Here is a 23,978-nt window from a genome sequence, read left to right as displayed (position 1 = left end):
GCCAAGGGGGCGAAAAAAGGGGTCGAAGCCCCTCCCGGATGGGGGGGGGCTAGGAGCACTCCCATTTGCATTTGGGCCTGGATGAATTTCCTCATCATCCGGTCCATATCAGCTTCACTCATAAAAAATGTTGACCTAGTGGAGGCCACCGAAGCGGACCTAGAGAGCCGCCTCGGAGACCTCCTGGAAGGGCTAGCCTCCTCCTCCTCGGGTCCAGGAGAGAACCGAGGGGAGTGGAGCCGAGGAGGAGGAAAGCTAGAAGGCACAGGGGAGGCCCGCTTAGATGGAGGAGCCGAACTGGGAGTTTCGGCTCTTCGCTTGTGGTGCCTCTCCCTGTGCCGCTCCTTCTGTCTTTCCTTAGAGGAATCCTTCCCCTCCGGCAACTTAGAGGGAGGTTGAGTCCCAGCCGGAGGGGGAGAACTCACAGCAACAGGTTGCTGAGTGGAAGGGGCAGAGGCGGTATCTGGAGGTAAAAGACCGCCAGCACCAACTTCGACCTCCGCTCCCTCAAAGCCCGGGGGTTGAACCCTGCACAAATGGTACAACCAGATGACAGGTGTTCAACCCCAAGATGATCCCGAGTGTGGCCATCCGCTGGGGACAGCTTATGGCCACACTCGGTACATTTCGAGAACACAGCCTTATGGGCTTCAGGCATAGCAATCCTAAGGCCTAACACAGAACACACACAAACAAAATACGCAAAACCCGAGAAAATTAACTAAAAGAGAGAGGAAAGCCTAAACACACTCAACACTAACTATATCTATAAAGAAAATAAAGATTTTTAAAACTTTTTCAGTCAAAAAGTTAGTTCTTATCTTCACCAACGCCAGGAGCTCTGGAATTCCGTAGCTACTTGAAAAGCGGCAAACGAAATCTGAGGTCAGTCAGGGCTTGGCAAGGGGTTATGGGTAAGAGGGAGGAGCTAGGAGCTCGGAGCCTAAGCTTTTGAATTGCCGGCTCGGATCCGAGGTCGGATCCGATACCCACAGGTTACATACGAATGAAGTCTGCCTACTTCAGATCCAGTGTTTTTGGGGGAAGAACGTCTGGAGGCAACAGCGGAACTGCCTGTGGAGACAGTACACTCCTCATCACCTCAAAAGCCCCCTGCCCCTGATCTGAGGAAATACCTGGATCTGAAGAAGTCTAGGGAACCCCGGAAGAAAGGACAATAGCCCTGAGGCTGAGGTAGGAGCTGAGCTCACCCGAGCTGATGCCCAGAGAGGCAAGGTTGGATCAGGCAACTGTCCGATCTGACTCACCTCCCCTGACCCGACTGGAGAGGGTTGGCTCCTAGACTCCTCGAGCTCAGATGGAGCAGAGGACGTCAGAGCAATGGTTGAATCCGCAAGATCCTTACTGGGTCTCGGGTCCGATTGTTCCACTAGTAGCAGCTCAGGACATTCAGACTCTGAAGTCTGAGGTCAGATCGGAGGAGGAATCGGAGGAGAAGGGGAGGATGTAGTTGGATGCAAGATCCTTAGGGCTGGATCTGATAACAGCTTGGCCAGCGCCAGTGTCCTTAATAGCCTCTGTACCACATCATCATCTGACAGGCTCCTTGAAGACCAAGTGGAGGAGACCGGAGACTTGGAAGGTTGAAGTATAAGAGATCTGAGAGTAGGGGAGACTTAGGGGACTTGCTCCGCAACTCAAACTCTACTGGCACCAAGACTGATGGTGCTGGAGCTGTGAATTTGTCAGATCTGACAGACTTAGGATCCCAGTGCTGAAACTTTGGCAATCTTTTTTGAAGGCTCCGATGGAGCTCTAGAAGAGGAAGATCTCTTCCCAGACTTGTCAGATTTTGACGATTAAAACTGGTCAGACTTTGATAAACCCCGGGTCTTCTTGTATTGCTTCTGAGAAAGGGTTTTTTAAGAGACCTCGCAATATCAATTTGTTTTTCCTCTCCAGGAGAGCCCTGTAATTAAAGGAGTGACAAATGGAACAAGACTCCTGGAGATGGACAGCTCCTAAGCAATAGACACAAATTCTGTGTCTGTCAGTTGGGGACATTTTCTGCCTATATTTCTCACATTTTTTGAAACCAGAGTGTTTTGAATCTTTAGAAAACATCCTGAAAAAGAGCAGCAACAAGGGAAGCTAGAGATTTTTTTTTTAAACAATGATCTAACAGTAGAAGTTAACTATAACAAGGAGATATAAAAGATGAAAGGGTGGGCACAGCCCTCTAAGTTAAATGGACTATGCCTGGGAGAGTGAAAGGAAAAGAGGTAAGGTAGCTCTCTAACTTAAACTGGCTAAGGGTAAGGTAGTTCTCTAATTTAAACAAACTGATCTAAATTTCTAAAAGGAGCTCAGCTATCTGGAATTTTGTAAATATTTATATGTCATTTATGAATATCAACATGATGTATATATGATGTTTGTGTTACAAATGTATTAGAACTGTATATCATGTATAAATCAAACTAGGTTTGTTCAAACGTGTTTTGAAAATATATTTTATTAAGTACTAAGCTTAAAAATGGATCCACAGTGTGCCCTACTGGAACAGAAATGTACATGCACTATTGCAACTGTGTAAATGCATACATTCTAACAGCAGAAACTGGGATACAAGAGATTAACTTCAGTCTAGTAAATTTCAGAAACATAGCTGAAATTAAATTACTTTATGGCAGCAAGGAGAGACAATGTCTAAAACTAGGGAACGGTCTGTACTATCTGTCTGTACTGTACTAAGTGTTTTATTGTTTTATGACTTCCAACATCTATCAAAGATCTGAGGAAAAACCCTTGTTTGTAAGCCACTGCTAAGAGAGAGACAGCCTCTGACCTAATCATTGTGAAGCCTGCAATGGTTAAAACTACTTGCTTGGGTAGTCTACTCCAGTCAGAGCTTTAGAAGGGACCCTGTTCCAAATACCTTTGGGTAGAGTTCACCTTGACTGGGAGGGTGGAAAAGGAAGCAAGCAAGTAGGTGTGTTTGAGGATATCCCTGCAAATGTCCTTATACGTTATGATTTTGATAATGCAGTACCTTGTGTGCATGCAGTTACATGCAGTCAGGCTTAGAGACAAGCATGTGGGTCTGGTAGACTAGGGAGGACCCAGGCAGACTGCACACTTGAAGCCAGGACTGGTGAGGTGGTTACTTCAGAGAGGGACCTACCCTGTAGCAGTGAGACTGAAGGTGAGCCACAGCTGCTGGTGGGTACTGATGTTCCCTTGGACAGAGTGACTGCAAGGGCAGAGGTGAGTAGTAGTACCCAGGCTGACAGTCAGGCACCGGTGTCAGAGGTTATCAGACTTCCTGTGGAAGGGGAGCTGGGAAGGGTTACAAAGAGAGTGAGTGTTGATACAGGCTCGGCTCTCAGACCTTACATTACAAGGCCTGAGGCAGGCTGCTAGTGAGGCACCTGATTCTCAAAGAAAGGGGGAGTCTGTATACTGGGACAAAGGGTTACTGTATAGAGTGGACCTCTGAGGGAGGGCTAGAGGGTGAGAGAATACAACAGTTGGTAGTGCCTATAGCCTATCATCTGGCACTTCTATCCATAGCCCGTGACATTCTCTTTGTAGGTCATATGGGCATAAAACGTACAAAGAGACGTATTATGCAGAACTTCTACTGGCCTGGGATTTCCAGGGATGTAACAGAGTACTGAAGGACCTGTGAGCAGTGCCAAAAGGAAGACAGGGCAGGAGACAAGGTGAAAGCTGCTTTGATACCTTTGCTTGTGACTGAGGAGCCATTTCAGAGGGCACCTATGGATATTGTTGGGCCTCTGAGTACCCCAAGTTCCACAAGGAAGAAGTATATTGTACCAGATACCCTGAGGCGGTGGCTAAAAAGTTGGTAAATGCTTTGTTAGAGATTTTCAGCTGGGTAAGTTTCCCAAAAGAAATACTGACTGACAGAGGTGCCAATTTCATATCAGACCTGCTGGCTTGTCTTGGAAGCACTGTGGGGTGAAGCACCTAAAGACCACCCCCCTACCACCCCCAGACTAATGGTCTGGTGGAGAGGTTAAACTCTACACTATAGACCATGTTATGGGCATTTGCATCCCAGTTTAAGAGGGAGTGGGACAAATATTTGCCTCATCTGTTTGCTAATAGGGACGCTCCCTAGGAATCCACAGGTTTTTCACCCTTTGAGTTGCTGTATGGACACAGGGTGGTGAGGGGACCAATAGATCTGATTCATGATGAATGGGAGGGCGAGTGAAAATCCCTCAATGATTCTGTTGTGGCATATGTCCAAAATCTCAGGACAAGGCTCAGGGAACTCATGGGCTTGGCCTAGGAGAACCTGGCAGAAGGCCAACAGCAGAAAAAGTTCTGATATGACAAACGCTTGGGCTAGAGAGTATGCTGTGGGGCAGCAGGTTATGATTCTCATTCCTGTCAGACACAACAAGCTGCAGGTAGCTTGGGAAGGACCCTTCAAAGTGGTAAGGAAGGTCAGTGATGTTAACTACATGGTAGAACTGCTAGGCAGAAGGCAGGGGCACAAACTGTAGCATGTTATCACCATGAAACCTTATAAAGATAGGGAGGAGCTGGTGCTAAGTATCTGCAAGAAAAGACAGGAAGAGTCTGAGAGGGATCTATGGCTACAGGTTGCCAGTCAGCAAAATCTCAAATTACTATTGTGAAGCTTAGGGTTGCAGGCACATGATATGGTAGTGCAACACTGTAATGGGGTCAGCAATGCAAAGGTACCTGGATCTCAAGACAGGGTATAGGGTAATGTATTCTCAGATAAGCTCATCCCTCTCAAGCAATGCTTCTCAAGGGTCACTTGAAAAACTAGCTTGAGTTCCCAGTGGAGAAAAGAAATATAACAAAGGGAGATACTGCCAGCACAGCTATCTGGAATTTTGTAATTATTTATATTATGCCATTTACGAATATCAATATGATGTATACAAGATGCTTGTGTTTCAAATGTATTAGAACTGAATGTCATGTATATATCAAACTAGGCTTGTACAAACGTGTGTTGAAAAGATATTTTATAAAGCTATTGAGCTGAAAAATGGATCCAAAGTGTGCCCTACAGGAAAAGGACAGAAATGTACATGCATTATTGTAATTGTCTAAATGTATATATTCTAATAGTGGAAACTGGGATACAGGTGGTTAACCTGAAGGAAACAGGCACTGAATCAAAAGAAATCCAATAAAAAAACAACACGTTGGATAAAAAGAACTTTATCAGAATAGCAAAGCTTTCAGGTGAAACCCTTCCTCAATGCTGAAACCTTCAGCATTGAGGAAGGGTTTCATCCGAAAGCTTTGCTATTCTGGTTAAGTTCTTTTTATCCAACGTGTTGTGTTTTTTTATACAGGTGGCTAACCTCAGTCTAGTAAATTTCAGAAAAATAGCTGAAATTAAATGACTTTATGGGAGCAAGGAGACACAATGTCTAAAACTATGGAACTTTCTGTATTGTCTTGGAAGTGTTTCATTGTTTTATGACTTCCAGCATCTCTCAAAGATCCATTTGACTGAGGACACATGGCTGAAGTGACATTCAGCTGCAGAGGAATATGGCTGTTTGCAAGTCCATGGTCCTCAAAGGAACATGAGATAGCAGGCAATATGGCAGGCATCAGAAGCAGGCTGGCCAGAGGGCATGTCAGTAGCAGTAAAAATGCAGTGCCTTTATAATTGGAGTGTGTGGACCACTACCCCCTTTCACAGAGTCTTGGCAGCATTACCTAAAACACATACTGGAGCATAATTTGCTAACAGCCATATTTCTCTGCAGCTGTCACTTCAGCCATGTGTCAGGTCTCTTGAGTGAGAGACAGCATTCTGTATTCTGTCTTTGACCTAACAACATCAGGTAGAAAATCCATTCACATCATCTGCTTTGCTCTGTAAGTAAGTTATCTAGGGTATAGTAATTCTCTTAAGATATAGTCAGGAATATAGTAAAGCATAGCTTAGATATTTTTATTTATTTGAGACTATCCTGAAATGTGGTTTTAAATATTTGCTGTGACTTTGAACTCTGATGTCATTGTAAATATACATTTAGTATTGTCTTGTTCTTGTATTATTTATTATTAAATACATTTAAACATTTCACCATGGGTGATCTGTGCAGGGATATTTAAGTTGAGAGTACTTGCATATTTATTTGGTGACACTTTGGGCCACTCCCAATAGCCTTGCTTTTGGCCAAACTACCCTTTGTATTAATAACATTACACAGTAAGATTGGACCACCCTTTAAGGGCCTTAAAGTAGCTGATAAGGGGTTCTGGTGGCAGTGCTAACTACCTTATAGTCTGGGCAGAAGGGGGCATAGCTATTAAATCTGTGCCAGGCCTATCCCAGGTGTGTGTGCCAGCTACTTGGGCAGGGACATGAAGCACTGGTTGGGCAAAGACAGTGCTGGAGGACTTGGCTTGGAACTCTGGCTAAGGACTCAACTCTATAGTTGTGCCAGTGGGAAGTCTTAGTGGGCATTTGGAGAAAGAGGCAGAAACCAGCTCCAGACTGAGTGTGGTCTGTGTGTGCTCTTAAGGTAAACTGCACTTGATGCAGAGAGCTGCCTCTTGAAATAGTGTGTGTGTACTTGTCATCTTCCTAGTGTACGTACCCCGCTGTTGCCAGTGCTGAGGACTGAGGCTCCTTGATTACTGGGCCAGTGGTGGGTCATAAATGCAATGATGGATTTTTTGTAATTTACTTTCAGTCCATGATGTTGGCACCAGTTACTTATTTGGGATAAATCATACTGCAGGATGGCCAAGGAGTTTGGAGATTCAATGGCTGCTCCTAGTTTGCAGTCATCTGCAAACTTTGTCAGCCAGAGTTCTTTAGTACTGGCTTTTATTTCAGAAAAGTAGATGCCAAACAGGAGAGGTCCAAGCAAAGAACCTTGTCGGACTCCACTGGTGACTGGTCTCTTTGTGGAGGCAGCTTCCCCTACTTTGATTTACTGCGTCTTGTGAGCCAGTTGGCAATTCAGCGGGTGACAAAGGGGTTTATTCCAAGAGTATTTAGCTTTTCTAGGTCAGTGGGGAACCGTGTCAAAATACTTGGTCAGGTTGAGGTATGCAGTGTGTACTGTTTTGCCTTCATCCATTGCTTTTGGTGACCTTTTCAAAAAAATCCACCAAGTTGAGTAAGCATTACCTGCCTTGAATCCAAATTGTGATGGTTCCCAGTCATTGGAGATACCCTATGTAGTGACCCATTAGTTCCAGAAGTCCTTCCCTGGTTTTGCATATGATGCTACTATAATTGTCTGGGTCTGTGGAAGGTCCTCCGTTATGCTGGGGAAAGACTATAGCTATTCTCTTCGCTAGGTACTAAACTTATACGGAGGATGAGAATGAACAATGTTGTCAGAGGTGTGGCTAAATCATACTTCATGTTATCGAAGATGTACCCAGGGATATTGTAAGGACCCACTGATGCAGCGTTTTTAGCTTTTGATATCACTTTTAGAACTTGATCTTGTCTGATAGCTGGAGGCAAGCCAGTTTCAGTTATATCTTGAGGGAGAGATGGAAGTGAGAGAATGGGTAAAGTTACAGCAAAATTTATTGGCCAGAAGGTACTCTTTTATTCAGCTTCAGTGTAGGTAATATCGTTCTCAATCAGCTCAGTGCATTGCTTCATTGTACTCTTGAGATTACAAACACAGCTACAAAATGATTATGTTTGGTATGGGTATTTTAGGCTCAAACTTGGCTTTGGGAGATTTTGCTCCCACATTCTTTTATTATTTCAGTGACAAGGGCTCTAACCTTCAGGGAATTACTGTTCTTACTTTTGGTCAAAATTATTTTTCTTTTATTATAAAGTTTGATGATAATCTGGTCCCACTTTGTGGGTTTGTTTCCAAGGTTTGCCTTGCACTTGTTCCTATGGAGTACAACTGCATCTATGCAGCTGTTTACATTTTGGTATAGTGTGACAGTGCAAGTTTCTGCATAATCAGTGGAGTCAATTGGGTTAGGTGAGGATCTGAAGCTTGCCACTGTATCACTTAAGACTAGGTAGTTTGTCTTAAAGAAATTTCTAAAGGCACTTTGGCTGGACGGGATCTCTGGTTTCAATTTTCCTTTAATGGAGACTGCTTTATGGGCAAACCTAACCAACAAGTCACCACTGGTGACAGGACTTAAGGATCCTTCCACCCCAGACTCTCACTGAGATGTTTCTGAAATAGAAAAAACAGGTACCATAGGAAAGACAATGGTGGACTCCAAAAAGGTTCCTCCGAGAAAGGAGTAATCTAGGGACAGCTACATGGAGGAGAAGTCACACTGCCATTCTCTGCTCTGAAGAAGGTGAAGGAGGACCTTTCTAAATCAGCACTGGCTTGGGCATTGGTACACGTCTGCAGGAGAGAAAAGACTCTTACAACTGCATTTGCTAAATAAAGACAGGGAGGGGACAGGTGAGACTTGTACCAGGCCTGGTACTATAATTAGACCTTGTTCACTAAAAATGCAATCTCAAGACGAGATTCTACCATACAAACTGTCTGATGTCAATGCCCTAGCCTTGCTCCATAGCACATAGAGATGGAACCCATGTCATGATCCAGGCAACCAACATTTGATTAGTGGCACTAACACTACAAAAGCCAAGCAGGGAGGGAGAGGAGTGAAAGTTCAGCCCATTCTCCTCTACGAGGGTGTGTGTGTGTGTGTGTGTGTGTGTGTGTGTGTGTGTGTGTGTGTGCGTGTATATATATATATATATATATATATATATATATATATATATATATATACGTGTGCACTCTGGGGCATTCTCAGTCAGGGCACTTTATAAGGTAGAAACCAGGATAACCCCCACTTGTGCTTCTGAGGGAAGTGCAGGACTTCTTGGAGGAAATGACCCCTGCAAAAGAGAGGGAATGGCCTCCATGGTCATGCTGCTGCATGTCCCTTACAGAGTACACATATGGGATAGGGTATAAGCTGAAAAATCTGATGGCTGCCTAAATGATGGGCCTCATCCACTAGACACATCCCAGTGATGTGTAATAAATGGTTCATTAGTCAAGAGAGCGCAGATATTTAGCAGGCAGCATGGTTAAAAACCCACACAAAAGGTCAAAATCAAATACCCTCTTTTAGGTCTTTGAATCGTGGTAGACAGGACAGCCTTCTGGAGAAGAGTCTTTTGTACTAAGTGCAGCTGAGCTCCTACTGCAGGGACTCAACTGACTGCTCCCCAAGAGCAGGCTGGTTTCTGGTTTCGACTGTACTCTGAGCAATTCAATCCTGAGATGGCCAGTGCTTACATCCTGGAATGCAACCTCCAAGGTGATTTCTGGGGTGGACTTCTCAAAGGCCTTTCATTGTCTGCTGAGGTGGAAAATGGCTGCATATGTATTCTGGCACTTTGCTATTCAAAAGGAAGGTCTTGGAGTCTACAAGGTTCCGTCAAAATACACAAGCTCTAAACACAGCAGCTCATACATTTCTCGACAATACCCATAAGTTTGCATAAAGTTTAAATATATGTACTCATGAAGAACAGACATTCATGCAAATCACTCAAAATCTAAAATAAGCATTTTTACATAGTGGCCTTCCAACACTCCCATTGAAGCTTTGCTCATCACCCCCCACCACCTCCGGAACCCTCTTACTTATATAGTCTCCCTCCAAGAACTCCACAACGGAGAAAAAGTTGTCATAAAAACAAAGGTTCCACTATCCATCAATCTTTGAGTAGAATAAACACCTACATTTCAAACCTAAATAAACGGCTGCAATAAATAACTATCAATCAAAGTATTAGCAATCATCTTAAGCAAGATGATCTAGAAAACGAAAAGGTAAGCAAATATTACAACATACCGGGACTGCAATCTTTATAAACAAACAATTCAAACATCCTCTGAAAAGTAAACTGTTTTGTCTTCGGAGATAGGATGGACTTTCTATAGAAATTATGTGACCAGTATCAACTCCACTTATTCCTTACCTTTTTACAGTGCACTGGCACTAGTCTGAGCTGCAAAGGGACCGTTCCAAACAATCCTATCACAAGACATGACAAGAGAGGCAGGGAAGGCAGCACGATCTATTTATTTGTCTTTTAGTTGGCGAGTTAAACTCTAGTGCTTATGCTACTTGCTTCACACTGTGCTCCTCTACCAAGTACCATATACAAGTTACCCATGGCTTTGACTTATGATTCACCAGCCAGATTAACGTTTTGGTGGCTTAAGCCTTTTTTCTACATCATATGCAGGAATTTCTCTGGGATGAATGTCAGGCTCAACATCTAAACTATATGAACAATGGTAAAACCCTAGGGGCACTGGAGGAAGGCCTCCTACTGTAGCTTGTGACATGATAACACTCACCTGCTGAGAGGCCTACCAACAGCCAAGCTAAATAAAGCAGGCATGACTATTCCCAATTAGAATCCCTGAATAATAAATTTTATAGTTGCCTCAAATGATGTTCAGTTCATGAAATGAGTTCTTGCAATGCAATATTATAACAATGGGACCATAAAGCAAGACGTATTATTCCACGGAAATAGCAAAACACATGTATCCCAAGTTGAAGTTTGTTTGCTGCCTTCAAAGGGCTGCAAAAAAATCTAAATTCAGTTTAAAGCAGGCCAACTCACCTGATCCCGAACACTCATATGAACAGCAGACAGACAACTCTGACAGACACCGCAGAATAACTTCAGCTGTTTTTTCAATTCTAGGATTTTTTCCTGTAAAAGATTGAGGAAAAATAAAAAATGTTTGGAAAAGCAAAACAAACAAAAAAGTCACTTCTGAATACTGATATTTGTGATGATATACTTTCAACATTAGGGCAAGATGGAAAACAGAGCTGAAAGGATAATTACGCAGTAGAACACAGTGTGCAATCCAAGTAGTAAGAAATGTCTATTTCAGAACTAATTTTTTAAGTAAACTAAGAGTGAGAAAAACCTAGCTAGCAATCAGAATGGGAAAAACAAGCACTGGAGGAAAATAGGAGCTACAACAAGAACAGTGTTTAAACTATTACAAAACCACATAGAAACCACAGCACTGCAGGACAAAAGGCAATAAAGGTCCATACCCTAAATAACACAACCTGAACACACCAAAGAGGTGTAAAAGATTTAATTCCACAAAAAATACTGCCAAGATTTAGTACTTTGGTTTTATCAATGGAAACGTCATCAGAGAAAGTTAAACACAGTCTCAGTTTAAATGCACACTACTCCATGCAGATTGGTTGAAACGTGTTAATACATTTAAAGAGATAGATTAAAAACTGCCTAATAAATGTTAATAACCCTATATACATATATACACGTCTGCTCTAAAATTGTATGTCATATATTAATAAATAATAATCACAACAGATTAGCTCTCATTTTTAATGCAGGGACTACTGAAATGTGGTCACTCAACCCTGGACGTGCAATCATTAAAGACCATTTGCCATATCAATTCCTGGTACTCGAGTTTTGTTTCCTAGTCCCGTCCCCGTTCTGGGGGTCTAACCTGCTCTATAATCTAGAATTTATATTTGGCTTCAGGACACACAATCATGTGCCTGCCTGTACAGGGCATTGATGTCCTTACCTTTATTCATATCATATACATGTTCATATATTCTTTTCCTTAGGCGTCTTTCGGTTTTCCCTATATAGAACACATAGCAGATGGCACAGTATGCCATGTATATCACCCCCCTTAGAAACACAATTGTAGTGTCCATCAGTTGGAATAAATCTATTCAGGCTGGGTAAAAATAACTTGGTGTCATTAACAACCACGCAACACTGTGTATAACTACCACATTTAAAAGTTCCCTTTTTGCCCTCGTGTTGTAATTGTTGTGTTGGGCTTCATTTTCAAATACATTTTTAAAATTAGCCCCCCTCCTAAAACTAACTTTAAATGGATTTTGAAAATCCCTGAGAATATTGGGCATAATTGCAAACGTATTCCAATATTTTGTAATAAATTGTTTTATTTGTGATGAGTCCTGATTATATCGTGAGACAAAATACACATCTGAAATGCATGTGGGTCCCCCATCCTTCTTTTTAATTAAGGTCCCTCGTAAAGTGGTGTTCATATTCAGTACCCGGCCATTGATCAATGGATAATATTTTAAGCTCCATCCTTCTATAATTTCCCTCTTAATGGGCTCGATAAGGGGTCTAGGATACTCCCTAAGAACAAACAAATTCTCTATAAAGTCTAACTCTTGAATCAGTACTTCTTTGTCTGAAGTCATCCAGGCTGGATTCTTTACCCAAAAGAAGGAATAGCCATATATGGGGCTATCGATGAGAATTCTACAGATACTGCAGACAGGCACCCTGGATTCCCTTTAGAGAACCCCAACGAGGAGGTCTCCCAGAATTCAAAATCTGAACACATGTCTTCCATTTGCAGAGGCAGCCAGCAAATGGCAACCCAATCAGAGATGCAAGGGGAGGGGGAATCAAAGAAGACTGACTTAGGTGAGGATATGCCAGAAACTAGTCCCAATTCATCCAATATAATTGATAATGGTTGGATATTTTCTTTGGACAATTTTTATGTTTTTAATTACATGGATTTGGTGGTGGAGGAACCCCACTTTAAACTGTTTCAAAAGGGATTCACGTTTATCCCCGCCAGCAAGGGGAAGTTATCTGAGACCTTATTAGACACCAAAATGATCACCAGGAAACTGAATCTGAACGAACTTTTTAGTGACAGTGACAATATTAGTCCTTCAGATTTAGATACTAATAACAGACTTACAAGGAAGAGCATTTTTAACCCACCCCTCCATCCTGTCCTGACTAATTTTGATAGTTTACCCCAGAAAGAGATAAAACAATTCTTTAGGACTAAGAGATGTTACAAAGACAATTTAAGCCAAGAGAAGAGATGTTTACTCCAGGCTCTAAGTGAAAGGACTTATGAATTATGAAGCCTGATTAAGGGGGGGGGGGGTGGAGTAGTTATCATGGAACAGTGGAACTACATGGTAAAGATGTTGCCTATACTTCACAAGGAAGGTAGATACTGTCAGGTTTCCCGGAATAAAATTTAGGTAGCCTACAGGAAAACAGATATAATTCTTGAAGACAAACCTTTTAACAAGGTATGGTAGACACTAAATTATACAATTTTTTATGAGTAAAAAAAACTGTCATGCTGGGAATTTTTGAATTCCCAAGATACACAAGAATGTCTTAGACCCCCCCCCCCCCCCCAATGAGACCAATTGTAACATCGGCTGGCTCCAAGAGCCCACCTCTGGCGATGTACATAGACTCCAAATTGAAACCTTTTCCTGGTCTTTACCATCACATCTTAATAGATTCTTGGGATTTTCTCACCAAGATGGGGGCATAGGTATTTGATGCCAGTTTAAGGTTTATCACTATCGATGTGAAAAATCATTTTTCTGTGATTTCCCCATCACACGATTGGCCTGACTTAAAGAGATATTGGCCAGTTTTGATTTCCTAACTAGGAATGAATTCAGGTTAATTTTGGAAAATATGGAACTAATCTTGAAAAATAATTTTATTTATTTTGAAGGTGAATACTACAAACAGTTAGATGGTGTGGCAATGGATGCTGCTTGCGCCTCAATATATGCCAACCTGGTGCTACTATATTGGGAAGTACAGTATGTATTTAAGTGTGATTACTATAAATATATCCGGGCTTACTATCATTACCTGGATGGCATCTTTATTGTATGGCAGGGTCCTACTTGATCAGGTGGACTATCTTATGGAATATTTAGAAACCACCACTGATTTCTTGTCATTCACACACAGTGAATAATTTATCTATCTTATATTTGGATGTGCAAGAAAGATGTGGTGAACCATCATTTTATGTCTAGTTTCATAGAAAAGAAAATTTTTCTAATTCATATTTGCATTTCAAGAGTAATCACCCATATTTTCAGAAGAGAAATATAGTTAAAGGTCAAATGGTGAGGGCAGCCCAGATGACTTCAGACAAAGAAGTACTGATTCAAGAGTTCGACTTTATAGAGAATTTGTTTACTCTTAGGTTGTATCCTAGACCACTTATTGAGTCCATTAAGAGGGAAACTATAGAAGGATGGGGCTCAAAATATTATCCATTGATCAATGGACGGGTACTGAATATGAACATCACTTTACCAGGAACCTTAATTAAAACGAAGGATGGGGGAACCACATGTGTTTCAGATATGTATTTTGTGACCAGATATAACCAGGACTCATCACAAATAAAGTTAATACAAAATATTGGAATATGTTGACAATTATGCCCAATATTCTCTGGGTTTTTCAAAATCCATTTAAAGTTAGTTTTAGGAGAGGGGCCAATTTTAAAAATGTATTTGAAAATGGAGCCCGACACAACAATTACACCACCAGGGCAAAAAGTTAACTTTTAAATGTAGTAGTTGTACACAGTGTTACATGGTTGTTAAAGACAGTTATTTTTACCCAGCCTGAATAGATTAATTCTAACTGATGGACACTACAATTGTGTTTCTAAGGGGGTGATATACATGGCATACTGTACCATCTGCTATGCATTCTATATAGGGAAAACCAAAAGATGCCTAAGGCAAAGAATATACGAACATGTATATGATATGAATAAAGGCAAGGACACCAATGCCCTGTACAGGGCAGGTACATGATTTTGTGTTGTGAAGCCAAATTTAAATTCTGGCTTATAGAGCAGGTTAGATCCCCAGAACAGGGAGAGGACTGGGAAACAAAACTCAGGTACCAGGAATTGATATGGCAATTGGTCTTTGATGCCTGCACAAGTCCAGGGTTGAATGACCACATTTCTATAGTCCCTGCATTAAAAAAGAGAGCTAATCTGTTGTGATTATATGACATATAATTTTAGAGCAGACGTGTATATATGTATATACGGTTATTAACATTTATTAAGCAATTTATTTAAGCTATCTTTATAAATGTATTAACTTATTAACACTTTTCAACCAAGCAGCATGGAGTGGTGTGCATTTAAACTGAGACTGTGTTTAACTTAATTATTCTGATGGTGTTTCCACTGATGAAACGAAAGTGCTAAATCTAGTCTTTATTTTTTGTGGAATTAAATCTTTTACACCTTTTTGGTGTGTTCTGGTTGTATTATTTAGGGTACGGACCATTACTGGTTTTGTCCTGCAGTGCTGTGGTTTCTATGTGATTTTGTACTGGATTTCCCAGAATTTCTTTGGGTTACTAGAGTTTAAACTATTTATACAGTTCCTTATTATTATATATCAAACTATTTACAGATGAAGACAATAGTGAACATAATCATCTTCTTCTCCTTTCGGCTTTTCCCGGTTAGGGGTCGCCACAGTGGATCACTGTCTGCTCAAGACTGGCAGTGGAGTTTTACAGTGTCGAGTTGCCAGCCCGGCACCCAACCTTCCACAGAAGGCACACACACTCACACCTAGGGCCAATTTAGTGTGTCCAATCCACCTACAGCATGTCTTTGGGATGTGGGAGGAAACCGGAGCACCCGGAGGAAACCCACGCGACCACAGAGAGGACATGCAGACTCCGCACAGAAGGCACCACAGCCAAGGATCGAACCCGAGAACCGCTTGCTGTGAGGTGGCAATGCTAACCGCTGCACCACCATAGCCGCCCTAGTGAACATAATAAAATGACAAATTGTTTTGTCCTATGAGTTGCTTCTTAATTAACAAATTTTCCCCAGTGTAAACATGCCTGTTTACCCACAGTATAGGCAATATGCCCTTCATAACCATGAAGCATACATCACTTTCTCTGGTGCTTAGCACAATATATATTACTAAATGACACTACATTTATGCGGACTGTCAAAATAATTTTGAATACTGACAGAAAAAAAGTTTAATTCAACTTAATTTTATTTGCATTAGTTTTGCATGTAGTTCTCAATTAAATGTTAATTTTTACTTTATCTCCTACTTTTGGCCCCCAACTTACTTCACATTATCATTGCCCGCCTGGTCTGCATGGGACTATCCTTTGCTTTCTCTGTTTAAACTGATGTAGAGACAGGAACCTGGCAGAATTCTGCTTAACCCTGCACGGGGCACTTTGCACTCCAAATTGAAAGAAAACTCTGTTTCTGTCTTCTGAAACTACTAGGTTCCATCTTCTGTGAACATTTTTGGTAATTCAAGGGTGTGACTGAACCCTGCTTTTACCCTGCAGGAGACATATGATGATGCCAGCACCACTGTTCATGTTCCATCTGCTACATTCCGCAGGCAGTCTTCTTGACAGTCGGGGGGACACATCCTAAAATATCGTGTGCATATCAGTGAAAAGAAACGCAGCTCTTGCATTTAGTTCTGCTGTAATACAGAAATTCACTGGTGGCTAGTGGCAGTGCCATTTCTATTTTTCACAAAGTAAATATTTTATACAAAAAAACAGGACATTCTCTATCAAAGTGAATCTTATCCCCCTTCCACCTGTGCCACTGTCATGAGCATATGTAAAAGATGTCCAACTGGGAGCAGAAGTTTGAAGTCCTTGCTTCCGTATAGTACAGGTGCAGTTAAAGTAAAGAAAATGTTAACCAAATGTTTCAGATATATCTCTTTCCTCTAACAAATACGAAAAGCTATGGAGAAATGGGGATGTCATTATTTATTTATATATCTGTTTCTGACTATTTGTTGCCACCAACGGGGCAGCACTTCCATTTCAGTGAAGCACATCATTGTAAGGTAACATTGTACAAAGTAAAACACCGACCACAAAGACAATGCAAATATTAATGAATACAGTTATATTCATTAAGTACTGGCCTTGTACAAGTGTCTGGTGCTTGAATTTGTCCTCAAAACATTTAATAGCTGATAAGTCTCTAAACACCAGGAATTGTAAGCACCAACACCCCCAACTTCATGCCATCACCATGCTTAGCGTGACGACTTAAATCAAAACAGAGGAGGTAATAGTATCTGAAAATACTGTGATTTTTATTAAGGCAGTCTTTTTCAAATGTCTGCAATTTGACTGCCTTTTTTTAATTGAACTTTCTTCAGTACTGCCCTTTTACTTTCACTGACTGAAACTACATGTTCAGGTAGCCAATTTTAATTATACATAGTCTTTAAAAATCCAAAGTTTTAACTGCAAACATTCAATTTCACTGAGAGAAGTGAGCTGGAAATCATGTTCTGTGCAGCTCAGTTTAAGACATGTAAACAGTGCTCATTCATATTAAGCTGTCCTCGGTGCATGAATATCATTGTGCGTTTAATTGATTTAATCTGGGGTGGAGTTCTCATTCCCTGGTAACTAAATCATTAGTTATGTACTTACCATAGCTTGATATCTGTGTTGTCCTTTCATTTCTCATCAAGGTTGGGTTAGGGATCAGACCCTTGGCTCCGACTCAGCTGTATTTTGTCAGACTAGGATCCAAGTCTCGAGCTCTTTCCACTTCTCATAATGCACTGTCCCCTAACTAACTCCCTCAGATTGAGTTTGCTGCCCCATTAATTGAAAGAGAGCTGAAAAGGAAAGAAAGGAATATACACCAAGGACCAGAGGCTCAAAAACCAGAACAAATCCTAAACATTCTCTCCAGGTCTTCTAGAGCACTGGTTAAGGGGACAGCAAGGAAGGTAGGTGAGGAGGAATGGAAGAAGACAACACAGATACTAAGTTATGGCAAGTACATAACTAATAAATCTGATGTTGTCTCTTTCATTCCTGCTCATGGCTGGGTAGTCTCTCCAGCTATACAACTCCTGGTCTCAAGGAAGGATATGCTGGATCACTGCCAAACCGAAGGAAGCCCTGCTCTTGGAAAAAATGTTTAATCTGTAATGCGAGACAAAGGTGAGACTCTTCAACCAAGTGGCTGCAGCACGGATATCATCTAAAGAAGCCCTGGAAGGAAAAAGTGGATGAGGTGAACATAGACTTAGCAAAGCAGGGCTTAGGAAGACAAGGCAACTGCAATCCATTCTTGGCATAAATCAAGATAATACAGTCTGTTATCCACTTAGCAAGAGTAACCTTAGAAACCAACTGACCTAGACGGCTATGAGAGAAGGACACAAATAACTGTTCTGATTTTCGAAAAGATTTCGTCTTGTGCAGATAAAAGTGCAACTGCCTGTGAACATCAAGCATATGTAACAAACATTTTCTGCCATTAGAGAAATTTGGGAAGAAAACTGGTAGTTGGTCTGGTTGAGACTGGATTCTGAAGCTACCTTGGGCATGAAAGAAGGATTTATACAAAGGGACACCCTATCTTTGTGGAAAATAATTTAAGGGGGCTTAGAAGACAAGGTCTGAATCTCAGAGATTCTCTTTGCTGAGGTGATGGCAATGAGAAAGACTCTTCCATGAAAGAAACTAAATTACAAGCTGGTTCAAAAGGTTTTTGAGTTAAGTCTTGCAAGACAACAGTGAGATCCCAAGGTGGGGAGGGATCTCTGACTGCAGGCCTGAGAAGGAAGATGCCTTTCAAGAAGGCCTTGCACAGTTTGAAAGTTGAAGGGGAACTGAAAACATTGCCAGAATGAAAGTTAGAGATGGCTGCCAATTGAAGTATGATGGCAGAGATTGAAACGAGATGCAAGGAAAAGAAGCCTAGCTGAAGTCAGGGCTGAAAACAAGGGTCACTGTTCTCTTTAGAGACCCAAAAAAGAGATCCCTTCCATTTACTTCCACAGACTTTCTTGGTAGCTGTTTTTTGGGAGGCTAAAATAATGTCTCAGATAGGGGAAGCAAGCAAGCCTAGACCTTCAAACAATCACTGGAAGTGGAGGAACCAAGCGGTCAATATAAGGGGTATCAGATTGGGATGAAAACCTTTTATCGGGTGATGGAGATCCTGTTTGGGTTCTAGAATCCATGGAGAATATATTTCAGGTGAGACCAGAGGAAGGGGAACCAAATCTGATGAGGCCAATGGGGTGCAATGAAGATTACCGAAGGACTTCAGATGCTTTGCTTTCTGTAAAAACTTTGGGATCAAGGGCAGTTGGGGGAAAATTGTAGAGGAGACCGGGGGGGGGGGGCAATCGTGAACCAGAGGATCCCTTGGGGACTCCCTCAGAGGAGGAGATCAGAGCAAAATAGTTGCTGCATTTGTTGTTCTGGGGGGATGCAAATAGGTCACAGCAAGGTTGCCAAACTCTCATGGCCTCTCTGCACAGCAGGTAAGAGAGGGTTCCTCCTTGTTTGCTGATGTATCATATCACTAACATTTTGTCTGTGTAAATCGCAATCGATCCTAGAGGGAGAATGTCCTGAAAACCTTGCAGTATGAGGACGACTGCTTTCATCTCCAGAATGCTGATATGCAATCTGTTCTCTATGTGCAACCACGTGCCTTGGACCAACTTTCCCTTGAAATGTCCCCCCTCCTCACCCCAGCTGGGAAGCATCTATGGTCATGCTGGCAAGGGGGAATGAAGAAGGAAAGGTCGGTCAATTGTCAGGTTGTCCGACAGCAGCCACCATTGAAGATGCCCTCTGCAAACAGAAGTCAGTTTGATAGGAACAGATAAACGCTAGTAGAGAATAGACCATTCAGCAGCCAGGATCCACTGAAGTACTCGCATAAAATACCTTGGATAGAGGGACTAAGGGAATGGCAGCCTTTCATAGATCAGAGAGCCTGAAGTATCAGCCTTCCCAGTGGGGAAGACCGGTTTAAGACAGGTTTATATCATTATATAGACTGCTAAAAACACCAAACACCCTTAACTCGACACTGCTTAACCGAAAGCAGGAAATGTTGAACGGCCAGAACAGCAATTTTTTTCCCCAGTGAAAAAAAATCACAGGGCCAACCACACAAAAAAAAAAAAAAAAAACAGTACACAAAATAAATAGAGGGCTTCGCCACCCACACCCCCTACTTAAATATACTTACTCCAAGATCGCACTACAGTGGAGGAAACGGCAAACTCCTGATAATGGGCCAGCAAAGACGGCTCGAATATAATCTCTCAAAGTCTGAACATGATGAGTGGGTAGAGCCGCAATCTGGTTTACCGTGTCCAAGGCAGCTCTGATAAATTCTAAACTCTGAACTGGGGCTTAGTTTTGACTGTCAGGTTTATGGTGATACACAGATGATTGGTAAGGTTGAAGAAGTTATCCCTGGCTTGGAGTAGTTAATGTCTGGTTGAGGAAGTGAAGTGCTAGTGGTCCAGATATGGTAACACCCGGAATCCTACAGTCTCAGGTGAGCTGCAACTACTGCCATGCATTTGCTAAACACTTTGGGGAGTGTATGGAGTCCAAGGGCAGAGCTCTGAATTGAAAATGACTGGCTCACAGACAGAAGTCCTGATGACTTTGGGAGCGTCTGTCTATTTTGATATAATAGTATGTGTCCTTTAAGTCCACTACGGAGATCCAATCATCCTTTCACAGCAGTGGTAGAATGGACTGAACGTCATTATTCAGACCGTTGTCTTCTTTACAAGCAAATTTAATTTGCCTAGATTCAAAATGGATCGCAGGTTGTTTTTTTTTGGCACTAAAAAGAAGAGAGAGTAAGTTCTGAATCCTCTTTCTTCGGTCAGGAACACTTGGATGACTTTTTTGCAGTAGACTTAGAAGTTCTGCTACTGCAAATTCCCTCTGACTGGGTGGAACATCGGGGAGTCTCTCTGACCTCTCTCGAGGAGGAGAAAGAAAGGAAATAAAAGAATTTCTGGATATAGTCTTTGGCACCAATTTGTTTTGCTTTATATCAGTCCAGGTGGTAGGGTGCAGAGAAAAATGAAATCCCGACTGCCACCACAGATGAGTAGTCGGGCAGCGCTTCAGGAACCCTGATAGGTACTATCAGAGAAAGGTTCCCTGAAGCCCTGATTCTGCAGGGCCCCTCTGCCCCTAGCACAGTGTCTCCCACTGAAACCAACTCCTTCTCTGCCTCTAGAGGAAGGATCCCCACATAAATCCTGGGAAGACCCCTGAAATTTTCAGAACCAGGATTTCTTTCCACTGCGCAGGTTTCTAGAAAAGGTGCGCTGAGGAAGTGAAAACTTGACCTTGATGGCAGACGTCTTCCCTTCTTCCATACTGCTGGTTACGGTCTCTCTGACTGATGGACTGAAAATGGAGGATCCATCAAAAAGGATGATTGACAAAGGGCTCCTTAAAAGATTCCGCATAATCACAAGGCGTCATCCAGAAATGCCTCTGAATAGCAATGCCTGAGCCGGATTCCAGGTAGAATTGGACCCGAACTGTCTAGGGCTGAAGTGCAGAGGGGAACAGATGGCTCCGACACAATCGGAGCTGAACCCCTCCCCCTGGATCTGCAACCCACTGAGATCTCACAAGAGAGCAGAGGATGTCAGGGTTAACGGTCCGAGTGAAGGATGGCAGGCTCCTCATACTCGACCCCATCTCTCGCAGCTGACTACAGTCCTGAGACTCTGATACGGAGGGACGGATTGGAGGAGGAGACTGAACTTGGAGGGAGACACTAGAAGAACCTAGAGGGGATGGCGTGGAGAAGACCCCTAACTGGATCTGAGTCTTGAGGATCTTCCTGATCACCCTGTCCATGTCAGCTTCTGAAAGGCTCCTAGAAGACCTGGACAAAGCCACAGAAGGTGGCCTGCAGTGTTTAACAGGGGTCTGCTGCAGCTCGACAGAAGTTGCAGACTCGAAGCCTAACACTGACTAGGACGCCTAACTGTCAGATCTGTAATCATAGAGTCTGAGATACAGGGAGTAGCTTCGAGGGAACTGGAAGAGTGCCTCAGATCCACCAGAGCACATGTGGGTCTACGATCCAAGGCTGTTGGATCTAAAGGTCTTGGAACTTTGGAGGGTGGCTCCGAAGACACCCTCGAGGACTTATGAGGGTGCTTTTTGGCCTCAGAAGACCCGTGCCCCACTCTTGGAGGGGGTTTGAGCCCCTGGAGAGGAACTGTAAGCAGGAAAGAGATGCTTTATAAGAAACTTATTTCTGCTTTTGCTGACAGCCCTGGTGTTAAAGCTCTCATAGATGGAGCAAGCCGACTGCAGATGTTCAGGGCCCAGACAATACACATATAAGGAATGTGCTATGGCTGGATTCAGAGCACCTTATAAAACCACAAGGATTTTCTGGCATGATAGCAAGGTACAACTACATATGCACTAAAAACACCGTAGCCAAGGAAAAACAGCATAATGCAAAAAAAAAAAAAAAAAAAAAAGCTATGAATATATATATATATATATATATATATATATATATATATATATATATATATATAAATATATACACACACACAAAAATCTAACACCTTTTTTTTTGGTATCAACAGCAACAGCTGGAGACAGGAAGACCTAAAACCAACAGTCAGACAGAAAAGCACAGGCAAGAACATACTGCCAAGCTAAAAGGAAAAGAAAGGGTTCAATATCTACACACAAAGGAAGGGAAGGAAAGGAACACAGACAGGTCACTTATCTGAGGAAAACCCAGATGAAGAAGGTAGAAATCCCAATGGAAAACTTTCCAAATGCTCGAGACTGAAGAATCACGTCCGACACATCGAGTGGCAAACGGGATCTGAGGGGGTTAGTCAGGGGACGGTACATTATGGGAAGTGGGAGGAGCTTGAGACTTGGATCCTACTCTGAAAAAATTTGTCCAACTATTCCGAGAGTCGGATCTGTAACTCAACAGTGAGGAGGAGTGAAATAGACAACATCAGATCAAGTTTTAATTCTGTTTATGGATGAGATGATCAGTAGCTGGTTGGAATAGAAAAAATGTTTCAATTCCAATATCTAACTTCCTGAATGCCAAACACTTGCTTTAAATTAAATACGATTTGATACAGGGAAAGGAGCTATGGCAGAATATGCAGCATCTTCTGTTGTAAGAATGGAAAGGAAGTCGTGTGTTTTCTGCTGATGGCCATCAGAAACTGTTTCATTGCCTGCGTTAATAAAATCGGTTAACAGACCATTAGTAAATGATAGTCTTTTTAACAGTCATATATAGATTCATATATGAACCAAAGAGCATTTTGATGTTTCTTTTCTTCTGCATAGGTGGTACACTATACATTAGAATGCAACTGGGATTTACTGAAAGACACAGTAGTCACCAATATGTGTTCTAAACTGATCCTGCAAGTAAGCGTGGCTGCATCCAGGTAATGAGCAACACTACATTATACTAAGGAGTAGTTTTGTGCACCAGAGTGCAACAGCAATGTGCTGAAAAGTGATAAACTGCAAGTCTCTCCAGCTTTGATGGTGTAAAAGGATACAGTCCTAACTACAGTCGAGGCAACCAAGTTCGATAAGCATCTTGGGTGCTTGATGACAAACAGGGGAAGATTGGCACTAAATAATTTCAGAGGTTATCTTAGGGAGGGAGGGATGGAGAGCACTTATTAACAAGAACACATTTGTTGACTGAATTTCCTGGGTGGAAACCAAAGAAACCTATAGAAGTGTTGCACAGTTGACATCCACTGCACGGTCAGTCCAAGGACTGTCACTGGACTGGCCACAAGGGAGAATGCAGCTTAAAGGCACAATGAACACAGCCACAAAATGTCTGCTTTAATGATGCCCCTCCTGTATATCCTTGCCCCAGGGACAGTGAAATAAATGGACTAGCTGACAAGGAGGCTGATAGCAAGCAGTGGGAACAAAAATCCACCCCCCACCCCCAAAAGGTCAAATCCCTGTCACATACAACCAAAATGGTCTTTAATACACTTCACAGAACTCACCTTCCATCCTTCATAGTTAGTCCTTTCCAAGGTTAATGACACAGTGCATCCCCCCAAATAAGACTGCACTACACTCACAATGCTGAGATGTTCTTACAACCAGACCCTAGAATCAGTAATTTCAATTTTTTTTTTTTTTTTTTGGAGGTGGGGACTAAACCTAAGTCATGAATGGTTGAACATCAAATGACAAAGTTTATAAGGAATAATATGATGAGATGAGAAACATCTTTAGGTTCATAGGTTCATACTAGGCTATCTGCCCTAGGGCA

At 42.1% G+C, this 23,978-nt stretch overlaps 1 protein-coding gene across 1 annotated transcript in view; it reads right to left on the bottom strand.

Annotated features, from left to right (window-relative positions):
- Positions 1-23,978, bottom strand: part of STAG3 (stromal antigen 3) — a 4,836,058-nt gene that overhangs the window by 1,987,996 nt on the left and 2,824,084 nt on the right. The window contains exon 23 of the mRNA XM_044077272.1: positions 10,607-10,699. Coding sequence (XP_043933207.1) covers positions 10,607-10,699 — 93 coding nt within the window. The remainder of the gene's footprint in view (positions 1-10,606; positions 10,700-23,978) is intronic.

Source organism: Protopterus annectens, chromosome 7.part0 (assembly GCF_019279795.1).
Source record: "Protopterus annectens isolate FY-2018-M chromosome 7.part0, PAN1.0, whole genome shotgun sequence".
Taxonomy (NCBI): Eukaryota; Metazoa; Chordata; order Ceratodontiformes; family Protopteridae; genus Protopterus; species Protopterus annectens.
This window is presented reverse-complemented; position numbering and strand designations above follow the sequence as displayed.